This window comes from Arvicanthis niloticus, chromosome X (assembly GCF_011762505.2).
Source record: "Arvicanthis niloticus isolate mArvNil1 chromosome X, mArvNil1.pat.X, whole genome shotgun sequence".
Classification (NCBI taxonomy): domain Eukaryota; kingdom Metazoa; phylum Chordata; class Mammalia; order Rodentia; family Muridae; genus Arvicanthis; species Arvicanthis niloticus.
Genome location: NC_047679.1, coordinates 81,622,616 through 81,632,267, shown reverse-complemented (window position 1 = coordinate 81,632,267; position 9,652 = coordinate 81,622,616). Strand labels below are relative to the sequence as shown.

General features: G+C 36.6%; 1 protein-coding gene across 1 annotated transcript; it reads left to right on the top strand.

Moving 5' to 3' along the window:
- Positions 1-5,092: 5,092 nt before the first annotated feature.
- Positions 5,093-9,368, top strand: LOC117695372 (melanoma antigen preferentially expressed in tumors-like). Its single transcript, XM_034486237.2, has 3 exons — positions 5,093-5,376; positions 7,492-8,070; positions 8,855-9,368. Exons 1-3 carry the CDS (start codon positions 5,093-5,095, stop codon positions 9,366-9,368), a joined length of 1,377 nt encoding a protein of 458 aa, XP_034342128.1.
- The last annotated feature ends 284 nt before the right edge of the window (positions 9,369-9,652 follow it).

The following is a 9,652-nucleotide window of genomic DNA, read 5'->3' as shown; positions in this document are numbered from 1 at the left end:
ATTATCCATCTATGAAAAGACCCATGCTTTACTCCTTTCCTGCTCATCTTATGGGCCTGAAGGAGATTCCCACCGAATGCTTTGGGAGTGACTCAGTATATGATAACTGGGAGTAGACAGATGAAATCCACAAGAAGCTAATGAGCAATGCTTCCAGTCTAGGAGAGAAGCACACTCACTACATTGCAGGTAAAACCATACTGTGTCACATTATGGAAGAAAGCGTACAAAAAAGGGGTGTGGGACATTCTTGATAGTATCAAGAGAATGACCTTCATTTAATGGGAGAATGACTGTTCTGTGCAATACTGTAGACTACAATCTGCTATTCTGGATTAGGCAATCAGTGTGCTCCCAGCAACAAGATAAGAAGGAGGAGATAAAGACAATACTTTGACTAGGGAATTTTCTCACGAGAACATAATAAGGAGGGTACCTAACTGTAAGGCTGAAACCTGCCTTGTTTTCCAAGGATGTCAAAGTGCACATTTGAGCTTTAATTTTAGAAATCAGATCACATTATTAGACAAGATCTTGGATTAATGATGATGTTTACCTTAAGTACTTGGGTCAGTAGCAGTGATGCTGCTCCACTATAATGCTACCTTTAATAGCAAATATGGTGAAGGAAACAGTTTAAGATTGAAAAAAGAACTGCTTCTCAGAATTTGACTCTCTCTTGGGAATTAGCCTGCTACGAATGTTCCTAATCATGATCTTCTGGTTTCTACGGGCATATTAAAATTATCTGTTGGAATTTTTCTTTAAAAAAAAAGAGGTACTATCTATATTTTATTAATTTATTTCATCATTATGGTTTTATGAATAAATAATATACTATATGTTAGAATCAGCGTACAAGATTATTTTGTTCCTTGAATTATTCTAGAACCTCCTTTTAGTTAATTCACCTCTCTCTCTCTCTCTCTCTCTCTCTCTCTCTCTCTCTCTCTCTCTCTCTCCTTTCTCTCTCTCTCTTTCTTTCTTTCTCTCGCCCTCTCTTGTTTTCGAGACAGTGTTTATCTGTGCAGCCCTGGTTATCCTGGAACCCACTCTGTAGACCAGTCTGGCCTTGAACTTAGAGATCTACCTGCCTCTGCCTCCTGAGTGCTGGGATTAAAGGTGTGTGCTACAACCACCTGGCCATTGATTTCTCAATATGGGGATGTCCTGCTTTGTATACTCATTTTCTAACACTATAGAAATTTCAAATTCATCTTTTGAATTTTTCCACCATGGCCCTGAATTAAAGTCACTCTCTCAAGGATTTCTAAGTTCTTTTCTTAGAAAATGACATTTAGATATTCTTTATTAATGGACTTCTACTGTTAGTAGGTTCTCTCTAAGAACAGATGGAAGACATATTTTGTATGCATGTCCCCATGCTTATAAACACACACACACACACACACACACACTCACACATACACACACAGTGAGAGAGAGTGACAGACAGACAGACAGACAGACAGACAGATACAGAGAGACAGAGTGCTCACAGAGTGGTTCTTCTAGTGATGCTTCTGATTCTGGTCCATTCTACCTAATTTTTTTCCTTCACCTGCCTTTTATTATCAATGATATAGTTACTCATTTCTTTATTCCTAGTCGTTGTACTTAGGAATTAGTTTCAGAATTACTAACTATACTTGATAGAAGTATTTATTAACTTTTATCTGTGTGCTGTTCTTTCTGTTTTTACCTTGTTTAATAAACTTAAAGCTTTCTCAAAACAAATATTTTGTTATTCCACCTGTGTGGTTACAATATTTATGTGAATATTTACAATATCAATATAAAATGCTGTTAGTTTAATTTACTGGTTTGGAGGCATCTTCCTTTTCATATGATGGGTAATTTCAGTTGTTTATTCTTGGCTCTTGTATCCATAATGTATCCATTTCAGAACATCCATAATGAGTTTTCATATAAACTCTGTGAACACTCAAGTTTCTTATATAATGTGTCATATTTTAATAAAAGGTACATATATTAAAATTAATTCTAGGTTACTTATACCTAATGCAGTGTAAATTCATGTGATTTTTCCTATATTATGGAAAGAATAATGGCACAATGAAATCCTGTACATGTTCAGAACTGGCATAGTTTTTCTGAATATTTTATAGTAGTAATGATTGAATCTGTACATACAGGGCAGATATTTCCCATTAAAAAATATAATTATTGAGAGTATCCAAGCAGCGAACTGCCGGTGGCTCGGCCCTTAAGGCGCCTGCCCGCAGAGGGCGCGCATTTCTTGGTGCGCGCGTTCGAATCCCGTGCTCTGGCTCCCGCATCTTGTGGGGAGAAAAAAAAAAAAAAAGAAAAAAAAAAGTATCCAAGCTTTACCAAAGTGCATTTTTGTGTGTCCCATTTTCTTCTCTTCTACCCTGTCTTTATCTCCCACTCTTACCCTGTAAGTTTCTGCCCTAATTCACTCAGTTTATTTTGCACAAAGAAAAATATATTTTATATTGATTTCACATATGAAAACAACACAACATATATTTTCTTTGTCCTTCATATGATTTTATAAGTTTTATTCTGTTCATTCTTTGACAATTTATTCATACATATGGTGCACTCTGCTTACTTTCACACTCCATTTTATCTGAATGCCTCCAGCACCTTTTAATCCTCTTTCCACAAATTCTTTTCTACCATTCATGTCTTTTGTGTGAATTATCAGTGTATATTATTCTTCCATTTCTATACCAATTTTTTAATCCTTTGTCTCCAAATCTTAGTTAGATGTATAGTTTATTATCCAAAAGTCTCAAATTTGTGTTACCAATATATCATCCCATTTGGTCAAGTACCTTCTGATTTACATATGATACATATTTTAAAATACTTTTATTTTAATATGATCAGATTATCAGTCACTTCCATTGCTTCTAAAATATAATTGAGTTATATATTTATATATATATTATATATAATTCTAAATATATATATATAAAATTATATATATATAATTATATATATAAAATTATATATAAAATTTTATATATATATAAATATATATTATATATATATAAAATAAGAGTGGGAGATAATTATATATATAATTCTACATATAATTGAGTTATATTTAGAAATCTTGTTCCTTATGGTGCTGTTAAAGAAGAATTTTGCATGTTTTCCTTAAAATATTATATGCCTTAATTATTAGTCTTTTATCCTTAATTAATCTTCAGTTACTCTGAATGTGACATGTGTCTAAGATTTACTCAAGTTTTTTTCTAACGTTCTGATTTTCTCTAGCACCTTACATTGCATATCTATATTTGTTCCAGTGGTTTTTCCATAACACATTTAAAATGTACGAATTTCCCTTGGTATAGAATTCTATTTCCAGGCTTTCTAAGCTGTTCCAATGGGCTGTTTGTCTATTTTTGCAACACTACTATGGTGCTGTAATTAGATTTCTATAGTATTCTCTCGTCTGGCATCATAACTCCCTTCTCAAGGGTCTTTCTTTCCACTTATTCTTAACTGGTCATGCATATTCTCTAATATGTCAACTTTATCATTAACTCATAGCATTCCATAAAATGTTTATAGATAGTTTGAAGTTTCATTAAAATAAATACATTAGTTTAGGAGAACTGATATCTTCTTAATGTTAAACTTGTCAAGGAAAAATCAAATTATAGTATTATTGCTTTGGGACCCTCAAAGTAAAATCTGTGGGACATTGTTAAACCAGACTTTAAGCACAATCATGAGAAAAATTCTCAGAACATTTACATATGTACCCAGGAACATGCTGACCTTGTAAACTGTCATGAGCTGCAAATTCTGGAACAAATTTCACCAGCATTTGTAACAATTTGTGAAACCACCCTTTGGTTCCACAATCTAGCAAATCCCTCCTTTTTGAAAGACAGTTTTTAACTTTTGCTGAACATAAATGAATCACAGTTCTTGACCAAGAGGATGAAGGATGCAATCAGCCACTCTTGTATGTTTAAGCTATAAAAGAACCTATCATTTTAAAGCTTGGAATATATTTTCATGGGTGTTGGATATCCTGGGATTAAAGTTCTAAGAAGCGTCAAGTAAATGAAATTCTTTGCTCTTGAGTAGGATGATTTTATCTCAGTCGGCAAGGTATTCTATTGAAGAACAGTGGCTAGTTTGTATGGGGTTGTTGTGATCCGGAATCATAGACTAGGTAGGTGATAAACAGAAATATTGTTAACTGGTAGTTTTAATGTTTGATCTTGTAGTTTTCACTTTATTTGTTTGATAATTGTTTTGCAAGATGTCTAGTTAAATTGTGCTGTTTGCTGTCACTCCAATCTTTTCTAACTTTTCAATTATGTATGTCTGCTTGTTTGGGTGTTCTGATTCATTATTTCTTTTATCATTCTAGATCTTTAATTTCCATCCTTTGTTTATTTGTCCACATTTTCCAAAGTGCCAGGCAATGATTTTTCTGGTCCTTATTCTTACTCTTCCCTAGAAGCTTTGTGTTTCAAATACTTCAATTTTGAATCGTCATGTTCCTTATTCCATGCACATATTTACTTATTAACTAATTTAGATTGTGATATTACCTTAAAGATAGTATTCATAATTTGGGTTTATTTTGGATGTAATCTTTCTGCCAATTGTATTAGATCAACTTGAAGCCCCACAGGATCACTTTTTATGTGTATCTTATGAAATTTCGATCTCCACCTGCCAGAAAGTATGGTTATAACGATGTGCTGGGGTTTCATTCCATTTCTTTTAATTACAGTTATTTCTTTATGGTCTAGTATTTTTTACTTTCATAAAAATGAATATATTACTTTTCTGTATGTTTACATTTCTACTTCTTGTTGTTTTATATTTTTGCAGAGGAAACATTAGCAGGTAGGTAGCTACATAATATTGCCTTCCAACTTACTTATGATTTCAAATGTCATTTTAATATATGTTGATTATAATCTATATACTAATCAATATCTATCCTTTGACAATAGCGGAGATCCTAGAAGTCATGCCCTAATTCATATATTTACACTATAGTATTCTACATTGTTAGCACTGATTCAAAACTGAACAGTTTTTGTCATCTTGATATAGGTTTGTGAAGATGGACTACAAGGACCCAGCCACACTGTTAGATCTTGCTATGCAGAGTCTACTCAAGAATGAGCCTATAATAATCCAATCACTCGAGGAGATCCCAAGAGAACTTTTCATTCCATTGTTCACTGCTGCCTTCTTGGGTGGGTGTAAGAAGACAGTGACAGCAATAGTGAAGGTTTGGCCTTTTTTCTGTCTCCACATCGGAAAATTAAGATCACATGAAACACACAGTGCACTCTTGAAAGCCATGATTGATGGTCTTCAGGTTCTTCCTGCCTATGCTTCTCGGTAAGATTCTGTATAATGGTAACATGGTAAGACAGCATCAGGTTAGTCTTCAGTCTGTGGCAGCAGAGAAATAAGGCATGCCAGAGATAGTTAATAGTGAATGCTAACAGTGAATGGGGGGTGTTTGGGTCTAACTGTTGAGGTATGGTTTTGTTTTGAATTTTTTCTTTTATTAAAAATAGATTTTATATACTATATGCTAACATGGTTTCTTTCCTTCTATTCTTCCTAGTCTCTCCCCATTTCCTCTTCCCATTTTATTGTCTCTCTTTAGAAAACAAACAGGATTCTACAGGAAAATCAAATAAAATAAAAGTAACAAATCAGAATAGGACAAAACAAGGAAAGAGAAGGAAAGGAGCCTAAGAGAAGTCACACACACACACACACACACACACACAAAGATACAGAAGCAGAGACCCAGTCTATTGCATAGTTAGGAATCCCATAAACACACAAAAGTTGAAGCCAAAATGCATACGTAAAGAACCTGGAGGGTAAAAAGAGATAAGACATTGAATATAACAGCAACATTTAAAAATAGAAATAAGAAAGCCCTGACAACATTATGAGATAAGGAACCCCCAAAGGTGCCACTGAGTTGGTTTTCTGTCAGCCATCCACTGCTGAGCATGAAGTCCACCATTAAGAGTAGTTTATTGTTGCTCTCCCCATGGGGCCACAAACCCTTTCAGCTCCTTCAGTCTTCTCTCTACCTCCTCCACTGGGGACCCCATGATCAGTTCAATGGTTAGCTGTGAGCATCCACCTCTGTATATGTCAGGCTCTGGCAGACCTCTAAGGAGACAGCTATATCAGGCTCCTGTCAGCATGCACTTCCTGACATCCACATTAGTGTCTACCTTTGGTGACTGCACATGGAATGGATACCCAGGTGGAATGGTCTCCAGACAGCCCCTCCTTCAGTTTCTGTCCCACACTTTGTCTCCATATTTGCTCCCATGAGTATTTTGTTACTCCTTCTAGGAAGGACCGAAGCACCCACACTTTGGTGTTTCTTCTTCATGAGCTTCATGTGGTCTGTGAGTTGTATCTTGGGTATTGCAAGCTTTTGGGCTAATATCCACTTATCAGTGAGTGCATTCCATGTGTGTTCTTTTGTCATTGGGTTACCTCATTCAGGATGATATTTTCTAGTTCCAAGAATTCCAACCAATCAGAGCTCCCAAGGTCTAAGCCACCAGCCCGGGAGCACATAGGGAGGGTACCCATGGGTTTAGCTGTATATGTAGGGGAGGATGGCCTTGTCAGGCATAGGTGGGAGAGGAGGTCCTTAGTCCCATAAAGGCTGGATGCCCCAGTGTGGGGGAATTCAAGGGTGGGGAGGTGGGAGTGGGTAGGTGGGTGGGGGCTCATCCTCACAGAAGCAGGAGGAGGGGGGATTAGATAGGGGGTTTCTGGATGGGGGGAATGGGGAAAGGGGATAACACCTGAAATGTAAATAAAATATCCAATAAAAAAGTTTGGAGAAATCATGGACATCAGCCACATACCTAAACAGAATAAAAGCAATAAAAAAGAGTAGTTTACCCAGTGTGACTCCATTGGAAGAAACAAAATTTTCATTTGTTAATGGTTATCAATTGGAGTTAACTGTGGGATTAGGGATAGGAGCACGTGTGTTCAGTTCTCCTTTCAGCTCTAGGGCCACACCTGGTGCAGACCTGTAGGCCCTGTCTCAGTCTCTGTGAGTTCAAATGTGCCAAGATCCTTTTGCTTTAGAGGGTCATGTTTCTTTGGTGTCCTCCAGCCCCACTGACTCTTACACTCTTTCTGCTTTCTCAGTTGAAGTTATTTAAAAGAGTTCAGTGTCTTAGAGAGGTTTTAGTTGTGTAACAGATGTGAGTGACAATACTAATGATTGGTTTGCATGATGAATATATTACATAGAAGATAAAAGAACTGAAATGGGTTCATTAATGGAGAGTACAGGATAGAAAATGCTGTATGTTTTATTTTCATAGGAAATACTTGCTAGTATTTGCTGTATGGAATGAAGATCAAGAGAGGCCTTTCCCCTATATGTTATCATTAATTCTCTCAGGATATATTAAAATATGCTCTCACATGTGTTATTTCCTCTTTCCCTTACAGGGGCTCCAAACTGAAGGTCCTAGATTTGAGACAGAATGCTGACTGTAGGACCACATGTTTTCAAATCAAGACCAAATCTTTCTGTTTTCACTCTTGTTCTTATTCTCAAACCTCTTCCCGCAAAAGAGGAGAACATAGCACTGTAAATTTAGGATCTGAGGCTGAGTTGTCCAGATATCCTACTGAATTACTAGTGGACCTTTCCCTTAATGGTACCTTGAGAACAAGGGCATTTTTGTCTTTCCTTCTCAGTAAAGTTGAACAGAGTTCAGGGTCCTTACACCTCTGCTGTCGTGATCTGCAAATTGATAACCTGTCTGGCTGTAACAATACACTGAAACTTCTGAATCTGTTATGTATTGATCACCTGGCAGTTGAACAGGCTTCCCTGAATGATATCAACACCCTTTTGTCTCAGATGGTCCACTTGGACAGTCTTAGTTTGTCTAAAATCACCCTCACATCTCTGAATGGGAAAATATTCAAAAGATTCCTCACCCAACTTGAGCGAATGGACAACCTTCACGATCTAAACTTGTCTTTCTTCTGCCTAACAAATGGTCTACACAAATTGCTCAGGTAGGAGTTCGAGGGGAGGGGTACTGGGTTTACTAGACACTCTATTGTTCAGAAAGGAATGAAATTATTATATAGCATTCATAAGCCATGTTGGAATCTGTTGTGATAAGAATGTCAGCAATATCACGACTGGAAATTTAAAACTGTCCAGTTGAGCACTTTATTTATAATAAGGGAAAAGGCAGGTTTATAAAAATAAGTTATATCCATTTATTTATGCAGCCAACCACACATACACACAACGCAGGGCCCAAATTATATTAATGAAAAGGCCTTTCTCCAGCAAGTTAGAGATGAACTGGAAGCAAAGTGGTGGAAGAAGTTAGAGATTTTATTCTTTCATGCTTACAGATGTGCTCATCAAATGATCTCCATAGTTCATAATGTCAGACCATTTTTGTTCATGTGTTATATGCTCAAGAATTAGGTCCAGAATCTTGTGATTTAGGGCCATGAATTTGGCTTTTATTCCTGACCCTGTTTCAGCGAATAGTAGAATTTGTTCCCCATGGACTGTAAATACCAAGTAGGCTATTTTTTTCACTTATTATTTCACAGAACTGAGCATAACACTATCTTGTACATATTCTGAAGATTACAAATCTGTGTCTAAGAGTGAAAAAGAATGTTTCTTAAAATCATAAACCTATTTAGTGAGTTAAAGCCCAAATTGTTAGTTGCTGCAGCAATAAATGTGCAAAGTAGTTTGTTCTAGATTCATAGATGCGGTTTCCCTCACCAATTCCTCATTCTTCAGCAGTGCTTCTCTGTTTTCTCCCTACAGAGTCCTGCCACATGGTCTGGATTACTTGAATTTGCCTTTCTGTGAGCTTTCTTACAGAGACTTCAGATTTCTGTCCCAGTGTCCTCAGACCGCCCACCTCAAGCTGCTGAATCTCAGTAACAACTCAATGACATGGGAAGATTGTGAGCCTTTACAAACACTTATGGAGAAGGTCTCTGGTACCCTGCAGCATCTAGAGATAAATCATTGTCTTATAACTGATTCTACAATATTTTCTCTTATCCCGGCCCTTAGCCACTGTTCCCATCTCCGTGTGCTTAGTTTTGCTTCTAACCCCATTACAATGTCCATGCTCATGAGAATTCTGCAAAACTTACTACCACTAATGGAGCTGAAATATGTGATTTACCCTATCCCTGTGCATTGCTATGAAAGATGGTATTATCAGAGTACTTTAGACAGACAGAAGCTTGCTGACGTGCAGGCACAACTGAAGGCAATGCTACAGGCAGCACAGCGGAGTGACATGAACTGGATGACTTTTCCAGAGTGAATTTCACAGTTCAACCAGTTTTAAACACTGATATGTGACATTTAAGCACTCAGTGTTCTTTCATGAATTTCACAGGTTTCATATGTAAGATTCTTATGTTGTAGGAACTGTAGTCAGGAACTATAGATATGTAACTGACCTGTATAAAGAATCACCCTCACTAAACATGGAAGAGTTGAGAGTTACTTTGAGTCTTTTGTCCATTGTCATTAATGGTCTTACTAACCAATATGATATGGATCAGCAAGTCATGATAACTTATACCCCTATCCTCACTGAGATTT

Excerpts from the sequence above, each read along its gene's own strand:
- LOC117695372 (XM_034486237.2), top strand. The coding sequence starts at position 5,093 with ATGGACTACAAGGACCCAGCCACACTGTTAGATCTTGCTATGCAGAGT. Across the intron at positions 5,377-7,491 it reads CTTCCTGCCTATGCTTCTCG|GGGCTCCAAACTGAAGGTCC; the intron begins GTAAGATTCTGT and ends TTTCCCTTACAG. Across the intron at positions 8,071-8,854 it reads GGTCTACACAAATTGCTCAG|AGTCCTGCCACATGGTCTGG; the intron begins GTAGGAGTTCGA and ends TTCTCCCTACAG.